This window comes from Clinocottus analis, unplaced genomic scaffold (genome assembly GCF_023055335.1).
Source record: "Clinocottus analis isolate CAN_PGR_092001 unplaced genomic scaffold, fCliAna1.0.p SCAF_3, whole genome shotgun sequence".
Lineage (NCBI taxonomy): Eukaryota > Metazoa > Chordata > Actinopteri > Perciformes > Cottidae > Clinocottus > Clinocottus analis.
The window spans coordinates 11,235,796-11,263,732 of NW_027176042.1; the positions used below are offsets into that span (position 1 = coordinate 11,235,796).

At 38.3% G+C, this 27,937-nt stretch overlaps 3 protein-coding genes across 6 annotated transcripts; all 3 read right to left on the bottom strand.

Annotated features, from left to right (window-relative positions):
* Positions 1–278: 278 nt before the first annotated feature.
* rabif (RAB interacting factor) lies at positions 279–3,991 on the bottom strand. Of its 2 annotated transcripts, none has more exons than XM_068594470.1 (3): positions 3,899–3,991; positions 3,298–3,443; positions 279–2,115 (listed from the first exon to the last, which is right to left on the bottom strand). In XM_068594470.1, the coding sequence occupies exons 2-3, from the start codon at positions 3,439–3,441 to the stop codon at positions 1,864–1,866; spliced, it is 396 nt and encodes a 131-aa protein (XP_068450571.1). In that variant the 5' UTR covers positions 3,442–3,443; positions 3,899–3,991; the 3' UTR covers positions 279–1,863. The 2 variants fall into 2 exon arrangements, with proteins under 2 accessions (XP_068450571.1, XP_068450572.1); XM_068594471.1 differs by having other exon boundaries at positions 3,853–3,991.
* A 2,792-nt stretch (positions 3,992–6,783) lies between these two features.
* Positions 6,784–11,752, bottom strand: adipor1a (adiponectin receptor 1a). Of its 2 annotated transcripts, none has more exons than XM_068594956.1 (8): positions 11,692–11,752; positions 10,138–10,365; positions 9,944–10,057; positions 8,845–9,016; positions 8,481–8,667; positions 7,732–7,919; positions 7,398–7,591; positions 6,784–7,046 (listed from the first exon to the last, which is right to left on the bottom strand). In XM_068594956.1, exons 2-8 carry the CDS (start codon positions 10,282–10,284, stop codon positions 6,918–6,920), a joined length of 1,131 nt encoding a protein of 376 aa, XP_068451057.1. In that variant the 5' UTR covers positions 10,285–10,365; positions 11,692–11,752; the 3' UTR covers positions 6,784–6,917. The 2 variants fall into 2 exon arrangements, with proteins under 2 accessions (XP_068451057.1, XP_068451058.1); XM_068594957.1 differs by having other exon boundaries at positions 10,138–10,323; positions 11,692–11,749.
* Positions 11,753–12,395: 643 nt separating this feature from the next.
* inavab (innate immunity activator b) lies at positions 12,396–27,849 on the bottom strand. Of its 2 annotated transcripts, none has more exons than XM_068594499.1 (10): positions 27,631–27,849; positions 21,818–21,929; positions 19,431–19,564; positions 17,887–18,009; positions 17,556–17,787; positions 17,332–17,385; positions 16,772–17,060; positions 15,810–15,941; positions 14,909–15,614; positions 12,396–14,045 (listed from the first exon to the last, which is right to left on the bottom strand). In XM_068594499.1, exons 2-10 carry the CDS (start codon positions 21,870–21,872, stop codon positions 13,950–13,952), a joined length of 1,821 nt encoding a protein of 606 aa, XP_068450600.1. In that variant the 5' UTR covers positions 21,873–21,929; positions 27,631–27,849; the 3' UTR covers positions 12,396–13,949. The 2 variants fall into 2 exon arrangements, with proteins under 2 accessions (XP_068450600.1, XP_068450599.1); XM_068594498.1 differs by having other exon boundaries at positions 27,623–27,849.
* Positions 27,850–27,937: the final 88 nt, after the last annotated feature.

The window sequence follows — 27,937 nt, forward strand, 5'->3', positions numbered from 1 at the left end:
ATTTGTCAATATTTCTTAAACAGGAGCAACAGCTGTATCATCTGCTGATAACAGTTGATTGCCACTTTGTTTGTTTCGTTACATGAGAGTGATTTGAATGTCCCTGTTCTCTGTTTCGTTTAAACTTCCCGTTGGTGGATTTTAGGCATGAGCAGATAGCCTTCACAAAGCAGGTCAGCAAGTCAACTTTACATATGTATAGATGCTCAAGATTACTCTCAATAAAAAAAAATAAAAAAACACATTAAATCACCACGAGCTATCTGTTTGTTCATGAGTTTTATGTATATAGTAGTTTTGCATACACAGCATACAGCCAGAACCTGTTCATGTAAATGTATGGACTTTTTAAAAAAAACACACCCATTTTTATAATATTATGAACATAATATTCTATAGCGATAATATTTTTTGGGGGTGTTTGAAAATGCAGTAGGGAAAACTACCAGCTCAACTACCATCACTCAGTGTTGTCTGCCGACCGCCTCCAATGCATCTGATTTCATGGGGTTCAGCTGGCAGGGTGGGGGTAGAGCTTTTAGTTCATAGGTGCACACACAAAACAACAATGACTACATCACGTAAGAGATCCCCATCTGCCATGAAATATATAACACGTCTGTCAATTTACAAAACCAGTCTCCAGTGGCAAAGAGTAGACATGGCTGTTTCAACCATATTGTAAACTGTTTTCATTATAAGTATGTATGGGTATTATGTGAAGGTATCGGTGAGGTCTGTGGATAAGACAGTGTCATTACGACATTGCTTCATTAAAGACATGTTACAACCTAAAACTAAACCAATGGAGGATCGGTGGTCCGACCCCCGGCTCTGCTAGCTCATGTCAAAGTGTCTTTGAGCAAGACAATTAACCCTAAATTTCTCCCAGAGCTCTGACTGCGGTGTATGAATGGTGTGGCACCTGATGTGGCACCTTGCATGATAGCTCCTCTGATCATCATGGAGTGTAAAAGCGCTTTGAGTGGTCAGAAGATTAGAAAAGTGCAAGTACGGGTCCATTTACCATTTACCAAGGGCCACAGCAACCACCATGTAAATCTAAATGCACATCTGACGAGAAGACTATCTTGGGAAATTTTCTCAAATACGATTTGGACTTGCCTCGAGCAAGCTGAATGCCAGACTATGATGCTCATTGAAACTAAAATAAAAATGTTTTCCCTTTTTTTAAGGGTACAGTCACACAAATAGGGACCTAATTTTTCCAAACAGCTACTTGTTTCAAGCTGAAACCAGTGATAGTCTTCAGTATTTAATCATCCATCACAATTGTTTCGTGAATTTGTCCAATTTATAAAATGTCAGAAAAATAGTGAAAAATACCCATTACAAGTTCACAGAGCCACACATATCATCTTGAAACGCCATTTGTTTGACCAAAAGTAAAAAACACAAAAAGTATCCAGTTAACAATGATAACAATGAGTCAATGGCCTAATCTGATCATTTTAGTACTCCATTATTGTAATGAGTTAAATGAGCACTAACTTGTGTCAGTAAGAATTTTATCTCCTAATCTGATGGAACAGATTATTTTCCATGGTTTAAAATACACTGAGATAAGGTAATTTGCATCACATTATCCAGGATGGTATTCAACGTCAGATTTCTAAAAACATCTTTATTATTAGAAAAGGATGATCATACTGTTGTTAGTGTGGTAGAAGAAAAATAAGAGTGACACCGTCATTCCATCATAAACATTGTACACACCAGTATATGTAAGTGTTTGAATGATGGATTAGGTTGGGGATCAACTCTAGGAATAAATCTATGAAAAGATGCATACCCTGCCAACACTTTTTTTAAAGTTCATGTGGGCTTACATATGCACTTAGACTATGCATGATTCACCCTGTCCACAGCAACATAGAAACTCTTCTTGTCATCCAAAGAGTGCCAGCCAATTGGTCCAATCTCACAATCTGCACAGATGAGATACTTGATTCTGCCGACGTCCTTAGTGAAGCCCACATTCTCAAAAGTGTACATGTCATCCACAAACCAGTGGGCAATCAGAGTGTCCCCGTCCTCTGACCCCTCTGTGGTGGTGCTGAGGCCGCTCTTTTTCCGCATGGATGGTAGAAACAGCTGGTGGGTGAAAGATACATATGATGTGAAAACATTTCTGAAATAACTCAAATATCCCTGTGTACCTATTATATTCATACGTAGGTTGTTATGTATATATATGTTCTATTGTAGTTAGACCTAGCTGGATGAAAGAGATCTAAAAATATGACGACACCACTTTGGTCCCCAGAAACCACCACTGGGCTGGCTGGCTGTTGCTTGTCAAAATGGCCACTTTTATAATATAATAGTATATATTTACTAATATATATTGTGCTATAAATAAATAAATATATATCTATATCTACATAGATATATATAAATATAGTGCTTTCAGTGTATAAACCCAGGTAGTTTCTCAGATCACAAGGCACCAGTCCCCTTCATAGACCATGATATTTACTCCATCAAGACCTTTTTTTAAAATGCGGTTTAGCATTCTCCTAAAGTTATGTATGTATGTATGTATGTATGTATGTATGTATGTATGTATGTATGTATCTACACACCGGTTTCTAATTATTGCTTCATAGACTGTTTGAACAAGATTTCAGATAATTTACTAAAATAAAAGTAGCAACACTACAATGTAAAAAAAAAGCCCCACTACAAGTAAAAGTAATACATTCAAAATGTTAATTATTAATAACTAATATTATCAGGTAAATGTACTTCAACAATATCAATGTATTACAATTGCCAATGTTAGTGTTAAACTATTGATGCTGATGCATTAAAATTCAAGAGATATTGCTCTCCTGGAGTTGCGCGAGGTGTATAGCTATTTACTACCTTAAATATGGTAGGATCGTTTGATCTATAACAATGCACAATATTTTACAAATGTATCATATGTTTTGAATGTAACATCTTTGTAGATGAATTAGTAACTCCATCAAATACATCTAGTCGGAGTAATACTAGAATAGTTATATGTGAACGTATTGGAACACTTGTAAAGTAGCATAAAATAGAAATACTCTACGTATGTACCTAGAAACTGCACTTAACTCCATTACTTGAGTAACTGCATATAGTTGCATTGTACCACTGGTTTGATTAACATGTAAACGCACCTTAGATGAAATGGTGCCATACGAACCCGATTTGATTGATTTATATCAACCAATCACATACATCTTAAATACAAATATAGCAGACCACTGACGTGGGCCCACAGCTTCATGTCAAACGTCATACCTCTTTCTCTGCAAACGCAGCCATCCCTGGGCACAGCACTTTGGATCCGCAGCGTTGACATACGACAGTTTTGATGTTCTTGCCGTCTTCAGAAACTAGGTCGGATCGATCCAGGCCGTCGCTGGCCTGCTGGTTACTGGCCATATCTGATAAACGACAGGTTCACTTTGATGCACATGCACAGCACGCTTACGAAACACAATGTCTTCAACCGGTCCGACCGGGAATTAACCGTGAGAGCTAGCTGGCTTCTGTTAAATTAGAGCGTTATCTGAACGAAACAACGATGGAGAGCACCAGGCGAGGGAGGACCCGGTGTTACAAGTATCCGGAACTTTCCAAGTCCGGAGGTCCGTGACAAAGAAAGCCATTGATTACATGTTTCATTATTATAATCTTTATGCTGAGCGAATGTCTAATATATCCATCTTGAAGCGTAGTTAGTTAGTTAGAAACCAAACTATAATACTCTGTAAACCCCACCCGTTGTATTTATGATAACATCCGTGCTAACAATGAATTAAACAGAGACAATTACATTGACAGTACACTTACATAAAAATAAGACATATCCACTTGAATAAAGTCCAATAACACGTACCTAAAGGTTGAAGGAGAGACAAGGCTGAATATGACAAAAAGATCGTAAGACAGGTTAGCTACAAGCTAGGCTAGCATACTAACTGTTCTTGAAGTCTACCAGCCACTAAATGCTCTCGATTAGAAACAAATGGATGTACTTTGGTTCCGGAAAAACATGCATCTTCGGTAAGCAGTTCTGCTGGTTCTGTCGACTGGACGTGTAACAGCGTTTGTAAATCAATATGTTGTAGAAAATTACGATTGTATGGTTACTTTTAATTTGTTGTTTATGGTCTCCATAATACATGTGGCTATACTACTTAAAATAGCAACGGAGTTTTACAATACATTAGGCATGTTTGACAATAACACAGGAGATATTTAATACTTTCTTTGAGACTGGTTTGCGAAGATGAAATTGAGTAATGCAACGGTGGCAGCAAAATACAGATGGTTTACTTGTTACATAGATGCTATACCTCATTATAAAATACCCCACAAGTAAAAATAATTAATAAATACATGTTTACCTTAGTAAAAGCACACAAGTATTAGCAAGTGTACTTAAAGAGTACTACGAGTACCTATTAAGGAGAATGGCCATTACATTATTGATTTGGAAATTCTTGTGAATTTTTCTGTAAGCACAAGTGGAATTTTGATGGAACTATAGTTGTGAAATAAATTAAACTGAGTAAAACATACAATATCAATATCCCTCTATGATGTGAAGTAGAAGTCTAAAAAAATTACCAAATGAATGTGTCCTCTTGGATGCCCCTGTTGTATATAAAATATTAAGTGCCATCTCGGTACGTCTCAAATTTGAGAAACATGATGCAGTGCCACATATTTACTATTGTATAAAGCCCTAAACAACAAAGGACACAGTAATTACATTTTCTTCCTATTTTGAAATAACAAAAATGTTAAATAGTGAATTCTTGAAGGGAAAATGTTATCTCTCAGCTGCTTTACAATTATGTCTGATTTATAGTGCTGATATTTTGGTATTTAAATGAAAATTAAATATGGATCAATGAATTTCAGAAAAAGATGTGAGGGGGTATTTTCTTGAGGCAACATTACAGCTATGGTGTTACACCACACATCTTTCTGCCACAGTACCTGATCTTCAACCAGCAGCTAATCCCAGGAGAGCTATGGGGAAACAAGGAAGATCTGTTGTCGCCTTGTTTATGTGCTCCAAACATGGGAACTGTTGATCTCTACAATTAATTATAAAATGTTTTTAAGAGAGAACACTATTATTTAATACTATTATGCAAACACACTATTTGAGGGTGATCAGACATGTGATAAACTACAGATCATTAATCCTGTTGCCTTTATAGCGGACTACTGCCGATGTCATAGGCTTACATTGTAAACGATTGACAATTGGACACCATGTTTGTACATGTGGAAAAAAATTTATTACAATAATTTTCCAAGATGACCATTAATAAATATTTATGTTCACATTTCAGTGAAATGTATGATTTATCACTTTCTACACAGGACATTACACAAAGTCAAGAATACACATTGTTTTAGTCTTTGTAATAAAGCTTGAATAAGTTGATCTAGAAAAAGGAGTCTTAAACAGCAGTTGATACAACCTATCCATGTAGTTTTAAGTTCAATAATGATTTGATTGTATATATGGCAAGGAAAACAAGAAAAATCAACATCTGGAAATCCGTGAAGCTCCCTTGACTGTTAAGATAGGCCGTTTTATTTCAAAACATTTCCATTGGCCTAAGGCACAGGAATACTAAAAGTTTATATCAATCATACATAACACATTTTAAATCTCATACAGTGATTTAAAGTTTTGAATTTAATAGTATACACTAAGGTGTATTTGATATTTACACCTCTCATTGCATCTGAAATCAAGCACAAAGAAAATATCTCTAGTTGACAAAAACACAATTTGACCTATCCAGATCTGTACATTGTGCAATGCCCAGGAAGTATTACTCAACGATGTGTCCTCCGACTAAAACATCATGGCAGGGGAGCTCTTTTAACTTCTACATTTTTTTGTTCCATTATGTCATTTACTTTAGTCAATCAAAACAATGCTTCCAAATGCAGAGGAATTTCATTTCAAAGAAACTAAGATATCAGTTGTAGTCCCTTGAATTTTGATCATTTTGTTAAGAATTCTGAGAAGTATTGCATCTTGTTTTACCACGTCTATAGATCATATCTCTTTCATAATAATGGATTGTATTTCATTTCAATAATTTTTTAGATTGATTAACTGGCCCTTAAGAGTAGAGTTTATGTTTTATGGCAGAGTGGGCATGGGTGGCTTCATAGTGGTCCTCCAGGTTTTAACACACAGCCGCACAATCAGTGTCAGGAAAGTTAGAAAACATCTGGTGTGTGTGCTGGCCCTTGAGTGCCCAAATGGTCCTGGACCGCTTTACACCTCACTCCTGGTGGACAGTACATTCATCCTCTAACCTGCATGGAAACTTGGAGGCAGGATATGAATGGTTTACAGTATGTGCCCTCTGCTACAGCACAAATAATACTTGCTGTGCCGTCTGTGCAATGGTAACAGATTATAAAAGAGGATGGGGTACTAGTGAGCTAAGAACTAAGATCTAAGAAGTGACCATCAGTTACAGGAATATAAGATTTTGGTTAAAATCTCATTTTGACCTTACTTGAAAATGTAGACTTCAAGTTTAAGAATTTTTGTAGAAGTAGTGCCTGTTGAAGATTCCCTTCAGAGTTCAATGGCTAGCTGATGCTACTTTATTGGAGCAAAAAAGAGCCGAACAAAAAGACCACCAAAACCCAAACAAGATGTTAGCAAATCAGAAGTACAGAAGGAGCAATAAGTGACTATATTGAATTCCAGCAGCATTTTAAGTGATTGAGAGAGTGTGTGTGTCTGTGTGTCTGTGTGTGTGTGTGTGTGTGTGTGTGTGTGTGTGTGTGTGTGTGTGTGTGTGTGTGTGTGTGTGTGTGTGTGTGTGACTATAAAGAAAAGTATAAGTAAGTCAAAGTCCGGCCTCTCAGAGTAGAGTGTCATCTGTGCATCCTCCCTCGAGGCCATAGCGAAACTCTTGCAGGTTGGAAACCCCGTAGAAATGGATGAACGCTGCTGCCACAACCAGAACATGAAAAATCTGATGAGAGTGGAACTAGATGGAGAGAAAGAGATGTTAAAGTATCAGTCTCATTCATATTCATTTGGCTGTTTGATCAAAACAAAAAGACATAGATTGTCAACAGCTGTGTCTGAAACGGCTCCTGTGTTTATCAGAAGTATTTACATTTGTTATCTGAGAAGCAAATGTGAAGCACTGCATTGTGTTCCTCACACAAAAATGTCTATAAAGATGGCAGATTTCCTCCTCCATTAAGGTGACTGAAGTTTAATATAATTATTAGTAAATTTAGTAGTTCCTTTTGAGGGGGGGGGAACAAAACTGTTTGCGCTACTAATCACCTGGCTTTCTTAAGTTATGTAATGTAACACATCAAATACTAACCCAGATGTCACACTTTCCAGGAAAATAGCGTTCAGGGATCCTAGCTGCATACAGACCAGCTCCAGTGATATACATGGCACCCATCAGGTAGAACCAACCCATCTGGCCGACTGTGGTGGCCTTAACAAAGCCCTCCTCGATGGTGAAGTGCATGGTCGGGACAATGCCGCTTAGTCCAAGACCCATGAACACACCTAAAAGAAGCATGAACTTCTGTTACTGTCTGTAATTGTTGGAAAAATTTAACATCTACAATACAATTGTAATCCCAAAATCAAATATTACAGCTGGTGCACTATCAAAAAAGTGTATATTATACTTGACTGGTTAGCACCTGCTCGTGTAGGTCTGTGACGAGGTGTAGAGAACCGATCCCACTGGGCAACTATGATGGCTGCAATGCCGAGGACACATACAATGGTGAGGTAGATGAGTCGAGGTTGAGGAGAACAATAGAAGGAGTAGTACAGCCAGGGCACGAAGGAGCCCATGATCAGTAGGGCAATGCCTGAGTAGTCAAGCCTGAAGAGGAGGGGGTGACAAAGAGACCAACGGTTTGGTGTTTGTTGCAAGTAAGCCAATGTTTTTTCACACACTTATATTTCTCAAAATGGCCAACAACTATGCTGTGCATTTTTGATTTTTGGCATTTTCACAAGAACGTCAATATGTGTTTTTCAGTAATAGCTGGTACATTTCTAAGTACATCTCAAATGTAGCATACAATTTAATAATTCAGCCTAATTTAACGTGACGCTACAGCAGTCTGCAAGCGTAAATGCACTTATCTAGCAGCTTTAACCACGGATCAGCTTCACCGTGCCACAGGGATCGCTAAGGCATCATGTTAGTTTGGACTGACCTATTGGTCATTTCGCCCTTAATATTGGCTGTGGTCTTGTCCCTTATTAATAGTACTGAACTCTCGTAGCAGCATGAAGAAACACATTCTTGAAATTAAGAACCAGTCTATTCCAGAGCAGTAAGTCTAAACTAGTAAATATTTTGATAGCAACAAATGATTCCTTTAAAACACACAAGATCAGCATGTGAGAAGCAGTGTTTGACAGTGTGAGGCCTTACTTGGAGAAGGTGCGGGACACTTTCTCAGAGTGGCAGTAGACTGTATGAAAAAGCCAGGAGAAGCTGAGGCAGAGCACAGCTCCCAGGAAGAACATCCCAAACACCACTTTCTCTTGCAGCGGGGCCATAAAATACATGTTAGGCCGCAGCAGGGTTAATGTGCCAAGACAAATGAATAAGATCAGCCCTGAGAGAAAAAAATGGGAGAAGTTTTACTGTAAGTTGTCAAGAGAAGAGACCAGAGTTATCCAGTTAAACGATATGATAATAAATAATAAACTAATATGTCTGGTTGTACACAAGATTAGAATATACTGCTGTTTGTTACAATTTTAGAAATGTTTTTCAGGCGTTTTATTCCCACCTAACAGGTGAGTCCAGATGTTTCCTGTCTCAGTGTGAATTCGGAATATGCTCCCAAAACAGGCCCGAAAGGAGGGCATCGGGGGCCGATGTCCATGTAGAAGATAATCGTTGTCCTTTAGCCATTCTGGCAGGACATGGAACGGGATGACCCTCCAGCGCCCCTCCCAAACCTGAAAAGTAAGAAATGCTTTCACTCATACATTTACAACTGCCATGTGGCTCTTATATTAAAACCTGCGAGGATGATGCAGATATTAATATTTTGATTAACATTACTTTACATACAGTTAAAACATCTTAAAAGTTTAGGTGCTGATAATCTTAATCAAAATTGAAGTCAAACAAACACAACATATTTTCTGCTTTGAGTAGTTTAAATAGTTGCAACATAATTTTACATTTTCCAAGTTCTTTAGAAGCAGTAAGATTGACACCATGAAAATGTAAAAATATAATAAATAAGTATGTATGTCAATTGAAAAATGTTGATTTATTGTAAACTATCTACGGTTGTCTCCCATAGGGACTTGTGCGAGTCTTTTACACAACATGCGTCTGACGTGGCTACGAACCCAACCACATATGACTCACTCAAACTATATTGCACTTTAGTGTCTGGCTGTTGCTGTACCCAGATCTGCACCTCACTGCTAAAGCAAAAACTGCTACACCTGTTATACACCTTTGAGCAAAACAGGGTGTTGAGTTTCAGCTTGTGTTACATCTGCAATGCAATATATATATGCTCGGTGCCAAATTGTGTGATGTTGTCGGATCTTTTATTCTTCTTATTTTGCCACATTTGAAGGTTTCCCAACAAACGTATAATAATCATGATCAACTTTGTCAAACGGACATTTGTACCTATAGTAATTATAAGCATGATTGCCTTTGTTTGTTGTTTCAGTCTAAAACTGAGGTTGAGAGGAGGTAAGTGAAGCAAGATTAGATAATGTTCTGACCTGTTTACGTCATCCTCAAACACCTTTGACTAGCAGTTAATCAGTTAATCAGAACAAGATCTGGATTGGTGTTGTCAACCAAGCTGGTACTTAAACAAAGGGTTGTGTTAATTAATCTGAGAAGACATGGTTTACCTTGTGTACAAACTCCTCCATCTTCTCCATGGCGTGGTGAGCCTGAAGTGGTAAGGTTAGGACATCTCCCACTTCATCATCCTCCTCTTCCTCATCAGCAAGCATTGCGGCTCCCTTTAAAAAGATCCCAAGAGAACACTGAAGCGACTGAGCCATAACAACCTTTCTCAGAGAATCTTATGAAACGGCCCTACCTCTGAAAGGACGCTTTTTGAGGCTGCCTGTCGCCCTCCTCCCTCCTCCAGCAGCGGCCCCAGCTCCATCAACTCAACATCTGGGACATGGCAGTCCTCAGAGATCCGGCAGTCTGCATCACTTGCAGACCCGTTTCGGCCTGACATAGGGAGACTGCCTGATGACCCACCCACAGCCTCTGTATTCTGCGTCAGATGGTACACTTCAGTTTTCTCCTGAACAAAAAGCTAAGAAAACAAACATAATTCCTATCATTTACAAGCAAAAGGTGGAAAACAAACGGTATCAGATATGCTGGTCAGATTATTAGTATGTTTTGTATCTTACATACAAGGTTGTGTGCAAAAAATGTATAAAATAAGATAAGACAATTTGTATAACTTATAAGTAGATATGCATGTTATTCATGAGGCTGAGATATTATTTGCCATTAAAACCCAGAATATTTTAAAAGGTCATATTTATAATGTTTTTTTTTTCTTTCTCTGTAACAACAAATTTTCCCATGGGGATTAATAAAGTATAAATCTATCTTACATATAAATGATTGTCAATAAAGTCTGATTTAATTAGCTATATAGTAAATTCAGATGTTTAAAAAAAATGTTTCATTGTTTTTATCTTTATTTTTCTGCATTTGCTCGATTCTTTTTGGGGGGTAATTTATTAGTATTGGCCAAAATAAATATGTCAGTCTTGACAGATACATATTGCATTGTCCTGATGATAAATTGCTCAATATATAGATATATGCATCTATAGAAGGATAAAGTCAATGTGCACTACATACAGGCATATAACAACATTGTACATTGTAATGTTCAATGTGTACATTACACAGTAATATTTGTACAAGTGATTAGCAAAGCAGAGTCATTGCAGATACATAATTAACCTTTTACATGATGAACAAGTAGTGTTATCTAACTCGTGATTTAATGTGGCTGGTGATTAAACTGGGTCTCGTGTGAAATCTGGGTTACATCGATCAGACATCCACAACAAGAGAACAAAGGAGCGGCTTAAATCTGTGTCACCAGCCACATTTATTCGGTCGATAATTTCAGTAGAGACAATATCTCCGATATGAGAGGACATGTTTACATTTCATATCGAGCTGAAGCAGATAACAGAAACAAATTCTTCAGCTGAGTTTCTGCTAACCACAGCCAGACGGATGTTGATTAGCAACGCGTCGGACGGAACATAGAGTACAATATGTAAACAACCGCAAAATGCCGACGATTTAATGGACACCCATCGTATTTTGGAAAGTTGAGTTCATAGCACAAGTCTGTATTTAAAGTTGATTAACAATCGGTAATACGTTGTTGAGTTATCAGGTGGCGGATCGCTCATGTATCGTCTTGCTAACGAAACCTGTTAGCTAGCGCGAGCTGTCGCTAACCAGCGAGCAGGCGACACTCGTTTGTGAATTAACTTGCTCGCAGTAAAAATAAGCCTTTACAACAATGGTGACAGATAACGCGGTCTACATAATATTAGCTTACTGTACTGACATCTGTAAGGATGAATTCATATACACAAGTTACCTGACAAGGTAGCCTTCAAACCAGGAAGGTGAATTATTTATCAATGCGCGAAACACAATCCTTTCCGGAAGTAGAGAGCACTTCCGTTAACCATGCTATACAGTATTTAAAAAATAAAAAATAAAACACAAATTTACAAGTAAAACAACCAATAGTATTCTTATATACTAATACATTTATTTATTTTCCATTGTATGTATATTTTAGTTTAAGACATTTGAGACAGAAATTAGTCAGAAATCCTGTACATTAACCTTTTTATATAGTGACTATTTTGGAGATGTAATTGAGAAAAATATAAGAGTTGTATACAAGCCTGAGAGCATGAAATACCAGAACCCTGAAGCACCTAAATGAAATTAAGAAATTATTTATTTGACTATTTACACCCTTACTTTTCCTAAAAAGAAAGAAAGAAACTCGACACTGCAAACATTATTCTTTATTTTCTTCCATAGGTTAACATGTTCACAGATTAATCAACATCAAAACACAATTATGTCCACTTGAACTAATTGAACTGATAAATAAAAAAGACAGTAAAAAAAGAGGCAAACAAGGTAACAGGATTGTGGTCTATTACATATACACGCATATATATATATATATATATATATATATATATATATATATATATATATATATATATATATATATATATATATATATATATATATATATATATATATATTCTTTACTGCTACTGTTCTTTTTGCAAACTCAGGTCCATGTCTATTTGGAGTCTGACTTTCCATAGGTCCAATTGTGCACATCACAATAAATAAACGCATAAATAGATCAATGAGGAACCCGTCAGTGTGTAGCTGTTGTTGAATTTGCAGTAATTTGCTCTAATTCTCAAATGCTCTACCATCAAAAGCTTGTTTGATTGGGGACTTGATTGTGAATCACATATTGGCAGTGTTTCAAATACAGTTCACCTCATAGATGAAATTGTATCAGTTCGAACAGCAAAAATGGTCTCTAGTCACAAACACTGATAAAGATTCTGTTAAAGCGCAGGAGATATACATCTCAAGTAAACATATTACTAGCTGCCAAGCATCAATAATTACATGTTCTACTTTGTAACTCATGTGAGTAAATTAATATCTAGTTTCAACTAGTTGATTAAGTTCATTAGAAATTAAAGATAACCGTCAGAGCCGCAGAGAACAAAAGTATAAAAACAAGACAGATTAGCCTCAAAAAGTACGTGAGAACAAAACTGGAATCTTAAATCCAAGCAGCTCAAGTTCATAAACATGGTGACACAATCATGGCACTATTATACACAAAATATAGTTATCAGAGGATATGTTACTCATTTACATTATCTCACAATGAATATATGTCCTTAATACAGCTGGTGAAAAGGAGCACTGTATTCTCCATCCACCAAACTGCAAACAGTATACTTCTCCGTCTTGAGCACATCCTCACAGCAATGTGCATTAATGGCAGTGTTTTTGGCTACCGATAGCCACATCAAATGCAGTACTATGTTGTATCATTAAGTACCTACAGCAGTTTTGACGGCTTTACATGTGGCTATTTTGAAATAAATCACAATTCATCAGAGATTAACTTCAACAATGACCTAAATCTAAGTAAAAAATTACTTTTAAAAGATTCACATTTCTCACAATCTGATGACAATGTGCAATTTCGGTGGACATTTGTTTTAAAACTACTGCCAATTTGCTTTTAATTGTTAATTAATTTACAATCGCTTCCCATAACATAATAACCCTGTAATTAATGACACAGAAACTCTGTGGGATGATCAGATTTTTTTGAGAAACTGAATATTCAATTTTAAGGTGGCAGCAGATTTACAGTCGCAGGTTAAAACAGACCTCACAAAAATCACTAACAAGCACTCAGTTCAATGCTTAATTTTTAACTGTTAGTTCAAAACAACAGAGAGTTGACAAAAGCAACAAGTGCACGTTACAGTTGTGCTTCAAATCCAATACAACTGCTCTGCTGTGATTGTCAAAGAGATGTCCAACAAGACAGTAACTTTGGTGGTCGTACTTATTCTTTTACTAGATTGCAATTTTATTGAAAGATACCCCAGTTTTTTAAATGTCCAAATACAGGTAAATATGTGTCGTTTTTGTTGGGATACACAGTTAATTCGACTTGGTTATCTGACAACTTCACTTTGGTAAATTGGAAATGAATGCAGTTGCAGCTTCCGAGTTCACACAATTCAGTTTGCGGTCCAAGGTGGCCGTTGTTTACGCCCTGGTTCACACCTGACTTACATAGTGAGAGCCGTCATCTACAACCCAGTGCACTTGGGTGTCATCTGCAGCAGCTCTTTGAAGAGCCCTTCTTTGGATAACCTGAAAGTTAGCAAAATATAAAAGAAACAATACTTTAGTAGAATACAAATATACCTGCAGCTTATACTGATTCTTACAATAAAGACTGATGTGTTGGTGTGTATAGTTTTATATACAGTCTCCTGTAGTATTACTTCTAACTTTTCAGAACTTCATGGCTAAATTCTACATGACTTATACTTGAAGGAAGTGAATAACAATGACCAACAGAAGTTTTCGCTTATACGGGTATATTCAGCTGTTTGCCGTTATAGAAAATGTCATATTTGGTTGTTGTAACAAATAATCACGACATTTCTAGTGCATCCCGCCAGATTAACAAACCTAAAATATGAAATGTCCTTTTAAACACCTGTCTGATAAACATTTGGAAAAAAACTTTATTTTGACAAACGTCCATACACATAGCAGACATTTCTTAGGCAACATCTCGACACAAGATGAATGTAAAATACTTCAGTTTTGTTCTACTACTGTCTTAAGCTGAGTAAAGTTGTTGCTTTAATGTTACTTTTAAATAAAACATGTCCTTGTGTTTCAGTGTTTGCTGGCAGTGTTTTTTATTTGACCATTTATCAGGTAAATCAAGAAATACTAAAGAGCAGGCTTCTGCTCAAACAAGCCAATTTCTAAAATATTACTAAATACAAAATGTAATTTCCTTCCAAGCCGCTTTGGAATGTAAAAAGCTGTGAAAAATGTGATCAGAAGATCGATCACATTGTAATTGGTGGATAAGTCAAGATAACTTCCTTCCTTTAACTACTAATTCAATAAGACAATGACTAACTTAATGCCACTAGTTTCAGTATTTTTGGCTGACGAACATTAAGGCATGTATCAAATTACTTTAGTCTGCTTACCTGTTCGTGGTAATTCTGATGTTGGTGGAAGGTCGCCTCCCGAATGGCCATGTTTTTAACTCTGACTGCTCCCTGTCTGTCAAGAGAGCGAGACCTCGGGGATCTGAGCTGACTGCGCCAGTGCCATGACTTAAGCTGTTCATTCACTACTTGTTGTGGGAGGCCACTGGGGCGGTAGTGGGGTTGGTCCCATTGAGCCGTGGAGGGGGAGAGTCGGACCTCAGGGGGCGAATGCCTCTGTGCTCTCTGGTGGGGCATAGCAGTTTCTTTATAGTAATACTCATATCTGTTGGCAGGACACGGAGTCTGTTGAGCGTAATAGCTCTGTGCCAAGTCCAGATCATTTCGGTAGACCATTTCCTCATTGTAATAGGCTTTGTGAAACCTGGGGCTGGACTGGTTCCTGGGATTATGGTGAAAGCCAGTGCGTGCGAAGGCTTGAGGTCCATAGCTGCCAACAGGGCCAGAATGCGGTAGTGGCGACTGATACCGTTTGGGGGAATCACAAGGCATCTCCTGACACGGGGAGCTGTTGTAAGATGTAAACGAGTGTTCAGAGGTGCTCTCCTCGGAGTTAATGTGGTTTCCATAGTTCCCCAGGGGGGGGCGGGTCTCTGGTAAAGTTATTTCATATTCTGTCAGTCGCCTCCTTGGACCTCTGGTGCGACCACGGTCCTTTTCAAATGAAGAGTCGGAGTTGGATACTCTGTGTAAACAGCAGGAGCATTAGTGTGGCCATTTGGCAAACAAACTCATCTTTAAAAACATGTACATCTCACAATCAAAAAAATAAAACAATATGTGCAAAGGTCAATAATATAAATGTCATTTTACGTTAATTTACAGGTTCATTATAGTTGTGCTGCACACAGTACTGTAGATGTATTTGAGGTGAGGCTACCTGAGGGAGAGTTGTCTGTGCACTCGCATCTCTGGTGTGGAAGGTGTGCTGTTGGACTCAGCGCGGCTCAGCCTCAGATGGGACGCAAAGCAAGCTTCCAACGGTGGCAACGATTCACTTTTGGCTGGACTGCTGAACACACAAAATGGCAGCACAAGAAATACGTCAAATCTTTTTCTCAGTTTTGTTTTCATGAATTAAATAAATAATCAAAAATTACTTTGCAAAATACCCAGGCTTTCTTCATGATGAAAGACATCAACAGAGGAACTACCAATGATTAAAAATGCAACGATAAGTCAATGAATAAAGGCGAGTATAAATGGTTTGTAACAGTGTCCATAATTTTCTATATTGCCTCTAAAATACGTTTTTGCATTAATCCACGACACTGACCAACATGAATAGCAACTACCAGAAGTTGGAGTTTTTATTACAGCAATCGGCTCCTGGACAATAAAGCCTGAATTCTACCTCTGCGTCTCGGTATCATTATGAATCAGTAGGATTCATTGTTCTGCATTCTTGCCATTGGCTGTTGTAGCACCAGAGCAAAAGCAGGTGGCAGTGTTAAACATTCATGAACATTACTGACATCTACTGAGACAACCGCAGAATAGAAAGGTTTGCTCTCGAAACGACTTTGCTAGATGAGCCTTTGTCCAGAATTATTGAATAGATGCTTACTAAAATTCTTTAAAGGGTGCACAATGTTTTGTTAAAGGCAGAATTAGAACATTAATTATTCACTGCAATCAAATAGTTTTTCCCATCAAATTCAAAGAATCCACCCAGGACCATTTCACTCTTAAGCTTGCATACGTTACTAGTTGACACAAAATCTGCATTTCACGAAGTTTTCTACAATGCAAGTAACACAAAACACACATGCCCCCCACCCCATCCCCAATACTCAAAAGTTGATGAACAGGAAAGGTGTCATGATGAATAGCTTGTGTTACCTCGTCTTGCTGAAGGAGCGTGACTTCTTGCTCTTCTGGTAAGGTTGGTCGAGACTTGTCTCTGACCACGGGGAGTGCTGGATGGGAGGAAGGTCACATACAGGGCTCGAACTCAGCGTAGAGTCAAGAATCGGATGAGGAGACTGGCTTGGGGTCAACGACCGGATTGGCGGAGCCACAGATGGAGACATGTAGGGGCCGTCGATGAAGGACTGTGAGGACACAGGAGGATCGCTCTCTCCTTGGTCGGGGAGTCCAGAGGACAGCTGTGAGGACTGACTTGTCACCTCTAAGGGGGAAATTTGTAATATTATATAGTGTATGATACCTGCAGAACGTTATTTACTGTTGATGAATGTTAATATCCTCCAACTATCTTAACATATTCTTTGAGGAAGCGGCTTTTATTCTGGGAAAACATGAGCACTAAAAGTATTCATGATAAATGTGCACTGGACTCTGCGCACATTTCCACATGTGTTATGTTGTTGTCCAGCTTCTAAACTACATAAAGTCTTGCTCCAACTCTCACCAAGACTAGATGTTAAGATGAATCATACCTTCATCCTGCACTACAGAATCCGATAGAGAGCTGTCATCAGATGTACCCAGATCTGAAAATCAAAAGAAGAAAAAAAAGACACTTTGGTTCACATGTGAAGTGTCAGATGATACATTTCTGTTTCATTCATGATTAAGTTATGAAGTGACAACTCCTTGTACAGGTGATTGTATAAGGGATTTGATTGCAATCTATCTTCTAGTCTGGCCAGGTGCCACTCACCATGTGGTGCAATATTAAAAGCAGGGAGTGGTGATGATCGGCCGTGCTCCAGTCGGAGCTGGAAAGCTGTCTCCTGCAGCCGTTTGAGTTTCTTCTCCTCTCTCTTGCACTGCCGTGCCCGGCTCTTTTTAACAGCCTTACTAAGGTGATCCTCCTCATAGAGCTTGCGCGCTGCCTCGTAGATCTTCATCTGAAGCGCCAACTCACCATCCACTAAACTCAGTTTAGACTCCTGTAAAATGACACGGTGACAAGAGAGAGACGACAGTGAGACTCTCGAAACATTGCAAGTCCTTAAGGTTAACGTATTGTTTAAAAATCATGTTTATACCTCAGCTCCTCGAGGCAAGCTTTGTTCGTCCAGTTTAAATGCAGCTCCAATACGTCTGCGAATCTGCGGAGGCTTCTCTCCGGGCAGCAGCGGGTAATCATCTGACAGCCGGCATGTCAACTCCTAAACCACATAGAAAATCTCAGAAATCAAAAATGTCCACAAAGCAACGTTTGAACGTGACAGAAAGTATTTTTTTTTCCCTCCCTTAGGACAGATCTAAGTATCATAATTGGTAAATTCAAATAAGCTGTTTTTGTCCAAATGAAGACGTACACATCTCTTCAGAGTTTATTAAACCATGTCCGTGGCAGTTTTGAAACGTATTAAGTTATTCTGCTCTTTACATGTTGAGGCATATAGGCTCAAGGAAGCTGTTGCACAATTCTGCATTTCCAGAGATTTCATTTCACAACATTCTTTCTCACTGTGTCTAGGATCCGTGTCCAACGCAAATGCAGAGTACGAAAGCACACGATTCCCAATTTCATTAAAGAAGAATCATAAAAACTGTTAGTTTGACTCACTCCTGACCAGTCACCTTTGCAGACAGACAAATGCGTAAGCACGACCAATGAGATTACTAGTTCTTTTGTCACTAAGAGAAGGGAGAGGCATCATGTCTCGCATTAGTTCACCTGAGCATGTCCCAACAGGAGTACCTGGCCCTGGTGATACCGGGAAAGAATGATCCGTCCTGGGATTTTACCCCGGAGCACCGACGCATAGCAGAAAAACCCCCAGAGGAATATGTGTCCTGTTTCGAAATGATTCAGTGTAACCATTTTTTTTGTGCCTTTAGTACGTCTGATAATTTGCAGTGCAAAGAGATAAAGAGAGGCATATTGTAAAATGAAGGGATGACATGGCAAAAGTCTCATGCTGGATTCATATCCACTCTGTCATGGGAACCTTGAAAAAGCTCTGGCCGACTAAACTTCTTTAAAGGCTATGATACATAAAAATAAATACGAATGTCATTGCAGCCACATTGTGTGGTCTAACTTCACAACACAATATATCTGAAAGGAAAGCGATGATGTTTGCATTCTGCTTCACAGCCAACATCCTAAGTAACATCACTACGGACAGGAGGAAAGACTATAAAACCTTTTGTTTCCCCTCAGTGGACTGAGACTGGAGATAGCCACTGTGACATTAAGGTAATTTTTAAACTAATGCAGAAAAAAATCATAGATTTGTTGACCTAAATAGCTTTCTGACTCTTACACAACATTGTCTGAGTCTTCCGCATTAATGCGGACAGGTGAACACAGGTCACTTTGTTAACGTGCAGTAAAATGCGTCATCAAACATCCTGCACTAAACTACTCCACCTATTTATTCTTTTCTAAAAGGCGCTGAATCCCATGAAATATGGCCAGCACACGTTGTAAGATCTGGCCCCATTAAGTAACAAATAGTTTGTACTACTACTAGGATTAAATGAGCTTGAATCGTCATGATTATATGGCACATTTCAATGTAATTATAATAGACAGTTCTTTTTTCAAACTGTCGATTTTTATATTTATTTGACTTACAGCTTCTCGTATGCAGAGTTTCTTCAACTCCACTAGGCATTGTTCCAGTCGCTCTTGGAGATTCTCGTGCTTGAGCTTCATAGCGCGTGTGTGTGTGGTCACATCCTTCGTACGTGTCATTGGGCTGTCAGAGCCTGCAGAACCAACAGAAAAGAAGCATATGAACTTATGAGACCATGTGACTGTTATACCTTATTCACTTGAGACTGTAAGTAAGAGGAAATAGAAGTTAGAAAGGAATAAGTCACATTGAATGAGTACGTAAATCCTATACAGAAGACAAACCCTAAACGCTCCCTTCTGTGAAGCTCGTCATGTTCAGTCTTTGTTGACATTGTCACAGAGATATTGATTTAACTCGGTGGGCATTTTGGAGACCAACGGTTTTGGTGCAATTGAATTGCATTGTATTACGCTGTTTCAGTATTAATTGGCAACTCTGTGAACACATGTGCATAGTGTGTGATGTATATTTAGCCACAAAGTAAATCTCACTGTAAGTCTACAGACCTTTTCAAACTTCACAACATTACCATTCTGAATGGGCCCTCTGGATTTCCTGTTGCAATGTTTGTTAGTCACAAATGACCCATGTCAAGTTTGAGCAACATTATAATGTGCCCGTCATCAAGCTTCTGACAATGACATGTCTTTAAAGTTGATGGTGATTTTTTCTTCTGCCTGCTATATCTTAATGTTAATTCTTTCTTTTCTGTTGCCTTTCCCATCATGATACTGCTTCAGATTAACTCACCACAACACAATGGCTACAGTCAACACAACCTACCTTTCTTTTTTATCGTTTTTTTCTTTAGTGGCATGCAGAAGGACAGGCAGGATCTTCGTAACTATAAACAATGTGCAAGTGTCCGAATGGTGCTGTCTGTAGCCTTGGTGACTAATGACATTAAGATTAGTCTCAGGGCTGTAGGAGTGGCTTCAGGCAAAATGCATTGAGCAGCACATACCTTCAGAGATTATTAACAGAATCCCTGCAGGTACTGACAAACATCTGAGGTGCAACAGGAAAGAAGTGTGACAGCACCACAATAGGGCAAAGAATTCCTCTTCCTAGAGTGACAATCCCCCTATTCTTTGGCGATCGACACCTTTTCATTGTATAGGGTCGACATCACGTGGTTCAATTAAGGCGCAAGGAATGTCAAAAGGGCAAGATTTAATCAGTTGACACTGCTGGGTGTAACAACAAGACTGACAACATGTTTGGTTAATTCTTTAGCATTGTTACCATACGGGACGGAGAGATGAGTGTGGAAAGCTCCAAAATGTGAATTGTTATACAAAACAATAAGAGCAACAAAAATGCACAAAAAAGCACAACCCTAGATAAAATATTAAAACTGCTTCTTTTGTCTAATCGACAGTACAAAATTATATATAGAAAAAAGAAAATATTTACAAAACAAGTCAAACCGGAAAAGCGTGGAATTGAATAAAATCCAGACCTAAAAGGGAAACTACATCTACACATCGAAGCCTGTTTACAGATCGTGGGAATTGACTAGCTGGAACTACTACCTAAAAACAAATATTTGTTGTGTGCTGACGTGTGGAGTTGATTTAAGAGCATAGACCATTTTATTGAGATCCCTTTCTCCAAGAGAATTATAGCAGCAGTTAACTCAATACAATCTGTAATGATTGTGTTATTCTCTGACAGGAAGTCAATACGCTAAATACTGTGAAGCACAAACGATTCAATAATGATCTTTCAATAAAGCAGGAGAGGATCAATAATACCAACTGGGTTTCAATTGAACAGAGGGAAAGTACAGAATGAGTATGTCGATGTAAATTGTGTCTTTGACAAAAAGAGATCAACATCAAAAATATTTAGGATTTGTATTATATTTGTTTTCTGTTTGAGGTCATTTGAAAGCTAGTGTCGTGATAAGATTACCACGAGCTGGACTAAGGCGTGTACTTGGTTTTAACATTGATTTAAGCTTCCAGCAAGCGTCTACTGGCTGAACGAACTTTTTAAATAATAAGTCATTTAAATCTGTGGTGCAGGTCTCCCAGTGTCCCTCAGACACAAATTCGCCCACCAACCAAAACAATCTGCAGTCCAGTTAGTTTTTTTGACTAATTTCAGGTCTCATCACAGTGTAGATTTTTAGGAATCAAGATTCAATGCAGTCAAACACCAAGCATTACTGCAGTGAACCGCACTGATCATAAATGAGCATGACTACTTCTGCCAGCTGTTATAACCTGAGACTAAATTAATGGGAAACAGACTCGATGTTCAAAAGTAATTGTTAAGTTGCAGTGGCATTTGTGTACATTACCTGGATACATGAATGTTCTTTCCTCGGTTTTTAAATATTTTTAAAATGCTATAAGTATACATCAAAATGTTTTACCTGAATGAAGGATGATGCCACTGTCAGTGTCACTGATCTCTCCGTTGCCCTCCATGTCAGTGGATCGACCTGTTGCTATTCTTCAGTGGATGACGTCGACGCTCACCATTTCCTGTAGAGTGTAATTTCACCTTTAGTATTCATCCCAATTTACAATTTTTTTAAGTTTACATCAAGCAGATTATAACAAAAGTTATGGATTCTTTGAGGCGAGGTCTTAAAATTGTTTTTTTTTTTTTTTTTTACATCTGAACAGATGTTATACTATGGTTATGACGAGAGAGGAATTATCTCATGAAAAAGGAAAATGTTATTGAGAAAACAAGATTTAACATTTAACACTGTTTTCTGTCATTTAGTGACGACAGTATTGTTTTTTCAAAGTTTCAAAAGACAAAAGCAGAACAGATTCAAACTGTAATAATGTAGTCCAGAAAGAGACCGTGTTTAGGCCTGCAGCAGCAGGGAAAAGCAACCAGCATGTAAAAAAGAATTAAGATGAAAAACTATCATTGGGCGACAAAGGAAAGTAATAGAGGCTTTACGGCTCCAGACTAATGTTTCCACTGGTAGCACTGGTGCTGCCAACTTTCTCAGTTGGTCTCACTAGTACATGATTCCTCTTTTCGCTCAACATGTTATTAATCAACGACCTTGCATGCTGATGAACAGTTGTCTTAATTTGCATATCCAGCCTGCACTTTTATCATGAGTGAGTCCAACGTGTTGTTCTGACTCCTCTCTCATATTTCTGACCCCTTCATTTTCTAAAAACACAGTAACGGCTAAATGGATTGTTTTGTTGAGCTAAATTACTTAATCTCTTGACCCGGTGTTTGAGTGATTCAGGTGTGACTCGTTTTCGGCCCTATAGTCAGGCGCAGTCATCGTCTCCCATAGCATGAGTAGTACACATGAATGTAGCCAAGTCTAGGGTGTGTTTGTAGGTTTCTGATGTCATATGATTGCCATTATCTCATTTCTTCAGATAAGAGGCTCAGGACGCATAAGGCATATATATTCAGCTGGTGACAAATAATAACTGTGAAACTCGCTGGTTCAATCATTAACTAAGAGGTTTCAGGAATGTGGCGCTGGTTGCAAACCAACACACACTATTGGCACAAAGCTTCCAAGCAGTCACAGATTTTAAGAATCACTACATGACTTGAAGACAAGAACAACAAACAAGAGTTGTTTCTTTTGGCGATCTATATTATCCTGAACATGACACCTGCGCCAAACAGCTCACATGATTGGGACTAGATGAGATAATTGGCTGCTGCGTTTGTTAAATTAGGGCTGAACAGCTGATGTACAACACATTTAAATGACAACACAACAGCCCGTGTTGGATTTAGTGCCATTTCAGTTTGAAATATAAATGTCCACTAGTACTTTTAACAAAAACCTATAAATTTGTTAGGTATAAACTTGCATGCTGGTGAGTTGTTCAACACAAACAGCATATATTACTGTTTATCTACACACTATAAAACAAGAAGCAGTTAGTGTTTGAGGATCTCATAGCTAATCAATTTGATAACAGTACAAATCTACACAAAAACACAACACAAAAAAAGTATGAATGCATATAATGTATAGACTTTTAAAGAAGTCTATAAAATGTCTGGAAATACTGACACATACCCTGTCACATGTACACAGAGTACATGATGCAACTTTTTTTTAATCCAACCAAAAGTTTACAATCTGAAGATAGTTGATTTAACACAGAGAAAAGCAACCAGTCTTCACACATGTAATTAATTTCATCCATTAATAAAGACACAGACATGGTGTACTTTAAAAGCTAGGATGTCCCATGATAGTGTCAAATGTTTGGAGATTTCAGGTTCCACCTCACCAGTTCAATGCGTGCTAATTAATAAAATTCCCTGAAAAACCAGAAGAGTCTCATCGTTTCACCACAGAAGGATGAGACTAAACTGGAACTACTTCAAGTTTCATGTACTGCAGATGTGCAGTATCTGTTGATAGACGGACTCATCTGGAAAATTTTTCTCATGAAAAGTTTTGTTTGGCATATTTTATCCAAGTCAAACCGTTCTGTTCTGCGTTATATTTATAAAGTGGCCACACATACAAAACACAGGTCAGGAGTTGTCTTTACCCTGAAGGTACAAAACACTACGCGGAGGCAGTGTCAGTGTTAGTCCCACAGAAAAAGAAGAAGAAAAAAAATCACACCACTCTGTCCTTGTCTGTAAAAGCATGAATATCCATCTATATGAACTATTAACATAACAATACCTGCCAACTGGAACACATTCAAAAAATCTACTTACTTGATGAAAAACTGTCAAAATCCAAAGAATAAATTTCCCAACTGACATGGAAATGCACAAAACCTGAGCTGTGTAGAGTCTGGACAAGAATGAGGGACTCGCCCACTGAGAGAGTGCTGCCTGGTGAAGAGGAGTGGCCGCATACTGAGGGCTGAACACTCGAGTCAGTATCAAATAACTCAGCGCTCCTGTCTGAGCTTGAAACTGTGTCAACAACAATGACAAAGATCCGAAGAGATTACGCTTAACCTCACCCTCTTATCAGCGTCCTAATAGACGGTTGATGGCAACCTGACTGAGACGTGTGTCCTTTTACAAAAGGCACTATTACTATAAAAAGTAGACACGGTATGACAAACACAGGGGGTCAAATGAGCAACAGCACATATGTATATTGTCTGTTTTAAAGCTAAAACAATTAGTCAATTAATCAATTGGTTGAGTGTCAGAAAGAGGTAGCAAAAAAATTAGCTGGTTTCATCTGTTCAAATATTAAGATGTCTTGCTTTCATACATTGTATAAGTGCGAATTGAACATATGTATATCTTTTTTTATTTATGTTTTTACATTTTATGGACCAAACAATTCACCCTTTATTAAAAAAAAGTATTCGACAGATGAACCAATGATGGTGAGTGTGTTCATTAGTAACCAACAGCAGTGTCTTGTTCAGCTGTTTAACTTTGGACACATTTCTGGATATAGATATGTGGGACAACATACAAGGTTTCAAAAGCCAAAAAATCCTGCTTTGATCACTGGTAATAGATGACTCTACAACGGATAACAGACTGTTGATGACTCTGACTCTTCACCTCGTCTGTTTTCTTACAATAAAGAATGTGTCAGTTTCAAAGGTCAGCTCTGCATGTACAAAGATAAAATATCTGGTCAATGCATTTATGCTGCCATCTCCTGGATGTTTAAAGGGCCAGGACAACATACACATTCACCATCTCAGATTTGCAAATAGCCTTCTTAACTTTAACACTTCTCTTCTTACTTCCAGGCTTCCAATGCAGAGGCTCTTTTGTGACCTGCCCGTTTTTGCCTCGTCTAAAAAGAGGGAAATGCACGACAGTGGTGGGAGAGTATGCATGATTTACGGGGACCAAGAGGCAGCACCTGCTCTCGAACTGCATGGCTCACATTCATTCTGAATCTCAATATTCATTTTGGCTTTCCAGGAATGTTGGTGCTCAGACACTCTGAGAAAAGGTCCAGCAATTCCCAGACACTCAAGAAACAGATCTCAAATGACATGGCACCGAGGAAGCAGCGGCTACAGCGACAAAGCAGCTGATATTTAGTTGAGTGACTTGTAAGGTGAATAGAATAAAAGAGCAGAGCATACCAAGTTTGATAATCTAAAATCAGATGTAGGGGAAGTGAAGTCATGCAAATATAATATATCCTGTTCATGGGAAACTACAGATAAAAAACAATATAATTGTATTTGGGACACTTTAGAGTTGGCAAAAAATCAGTTTTCATTACAATGTGTAATAATGTGAAAAATAATGTGAAGACTAGTTAAACATCTTCACACTACACCACTGTGTAACACAAACACTTGTCCTCTGTTGAAGTAGCCTGTTGGTGGATGTCATGGGTCGTTTATATAAACCAGAGATCCCCACCAGCCATAGGGACAGTTTTGTGTAGGCAACACAGCAGCTGGCTAAACAAATTCTTTAAATATTCCTGAGTCCTTTTATATGTGTACGGCTAGACCGCTGCTGCCAGTGTGTTGAGCCATCAGCTGCCAGGGATCAAACATTTCCCCCCCTCAGTATGTTGCAGCTTGGCTCTTACACCAACTGCTAATGGATCATTTCACTGTATTGATGCCTTAAATCAAAGTGGTGTCATAAAAAGGTTCAATAAAGTTACAATATAGCACCACAAATCCCATAACTGTGAAAAGTCAAACAAAGCCATTCTTGGAGCTGCTGGGTTCCTCCCCCACCTCTCCCTGCCTCGAGCCAGCGTTGGGTTTTATGTTGCCTAAAGGCTCTAATTGACTATAACAAAGATGTAAAAAAAAATAAAAAATACCACATGCATATTAAATGAGCAAAAATGCCACAGTGGCGTGTCTGATGTGGATAACAGAACTAGGAGTGTGTGTGCCACTGTGCTAATCAAGTCTATTCTAAAATGTGGCCAACAAGAGACTGTGGCTGAGAGGGAACAAGCGTAAACACATCAACACAGAGACACGCCACCTGCATCTAATTTATCCAAAGTGTAATCTGACATATTGTAAACCCCCGTAAACTTTTAGGCTTTCCACAAGAATTTAAAATACAAGAATATGGGCTTGAACAAAGTTTGGGTGCACAGCTTGAGTTTGTAATGACTGTCTCAGCAGCAGGTCACGGTGGTTTAAGGGGTTAGGCCACCTCTGTCCTCTTGCCTCCTAGTCAGAGCTCAGGAATGTGAAGCCAGGGGAAACATTTCAATGCACAGCAATTACAAAATTACTTGACTGCTCTGTAGGAAACTTGTTTCTAGATTAATTAAGATTTGAAGTAAAATAGTATCATTATGTTTCCAGTGAACCATTTTGTAAAAGATGTGTCAACTTAAATTATCTCAGTACACTTTCAACCTGTTATGATGTACAACTCTTTTAAATACCATTGTTCCTCTCAGTTATGTATTTTTGTTCCTGTTGAAAGAGGATGCCACTAATTTAAAGCTTCTCTGCTGGTCAGTGACATGAACCCAGCAACCCAGCAGCCATTAGAAAACATAATACTGTTTAAACTATGTTTACTATTAGGAAGAAAGAATGAAAGATAGAGATAACCTCAGCGTCCTTTAATACGTTCATGTTTGACTTAAATGTACTGGGAAAATGTTTAATGGCTAATACTGAACAATAATTACATAATAGTTAGACATACTTGTGTAATGTGGGCTACACATACTTTTAATGTACTGTATATACACTGCATTTTCTTTACTATTACATTTTATTACATTGATATGTTCTGCTACTGTATTGTATATAATGAGTATTTCCTTTACTTGATATTTGTATGTTCACTATGTAACTTTGCTTGCTGCTGCCACAAACACATAAAAATATCTATCTATCTATCTATCTATCTATCTATCTATCTATCTATCTATAGCTGAATACTGTGACGTTAGTGGTGTACATGCAAGTGCATTAATAAAATCAAATGGTACAACAGGCTTCAGAGTTGAAAGTGTGAAGTTACGGGAGAGGAAGGTGTGCTTGGCATCTCTTGGTCGCGTCCTCCCCGCTGACTGGGCTCCATGGAGCGGCTCTGGGCCTCGACTCGGCTCGAAAGTTTCTCAAAGTTTACAGCCTCGCTCAGCTGTGAGCTCTCGCAAACGACACGCCACCAAAAATAAGATGACTCATTGTTAAAGAAACAATGAGTTGACTGGCTTTCATGTATAACACGCATCCCGCAGACTCATCTTGTGAAATAAACCGTCGCCGTGTGTTGGTCCTACCTTATTACCGTTAGCTCGCTAGCATCGTGTCTCATCTGGATCCATACAAACTCCAGCGGGCTCCCACATTTCAGCTGGAAGTTAACTTGTCTTACACTGAGAAACGAGCAGAGGAAACTGAGTCGTTTAAGGTAGGTCTCTGTAGTCTAAAAAGATGGGATATATAATAACATAAATATTAAAATAACAAGTTACTCCTCATATTAAACTTTTGTTGGAGAGGAGACTTCTTGGGCACAGCAAAGTAAAACAATGCTATGCTGTGCTGCCTCCACGTGCTGTCGAAAACACGGGCAACAAAACAACAGTCAGGTT

Bases quoted from the DNA above. Each gene is read 5' to 3' on its own strand.
- rabif (XM_068594470.1), bottom strand. From the start codon at position 3,441: ATGGCCAGTAACCAGCAGGCCAGCGACGGCCTGGATCGATCCGACCTA. The intron at 2,116-3,297 runs GTATGACGTTTG...TTCACCCACCAG, and splicing joins CTGCGTTTGCAGAGAAAGAG to CTGTTTCTACCATCCATGCG.
- adipor1a (XM_068594956.1), bottom strand. From the start codon at position 10,284: ATGTCAGGCCGAAACGGGTCTGCAAGTGATGCAGACTGCCGGATCTCT. The intron at 10,058-10,137 runs GTAGGGCCGTTT...ATCTTTTTAAAG, and splicing joins CAAAAAGCGTCCTTTCAGAG to GGAGCCGCAATGCTTGCTGA. The intron at 7,920-8,480 runs GTAAGGCCTCAC...CCTCCTCTTCAG, and splicing joins GTGTCCCGCACCTTCTCCAA to GCTTGACTACTCAGGCATTG.
- inavab (XM_068594499.1), bottom strand. From the start codon at position 21,872: ATGGAGGGCAACGGAGAGATCAGTGACACTGACAGTGGCATCATCCTT. The intron at 17,788-17,886 runs GTATAAACATGA...GTCATTTTACAG, and splicing joins GCTTGCCTCGAGGAGCTGAG to GAGTCTAAACTGAGTTTAGT. The intron at 15,942-16,771 runs GTAACACAAGCT...TTGTGTGTTCAG, and splicing joins CGCTCCTTCAGCAAGACGAG to CAGTCCAGCCAAAAGTGAAT.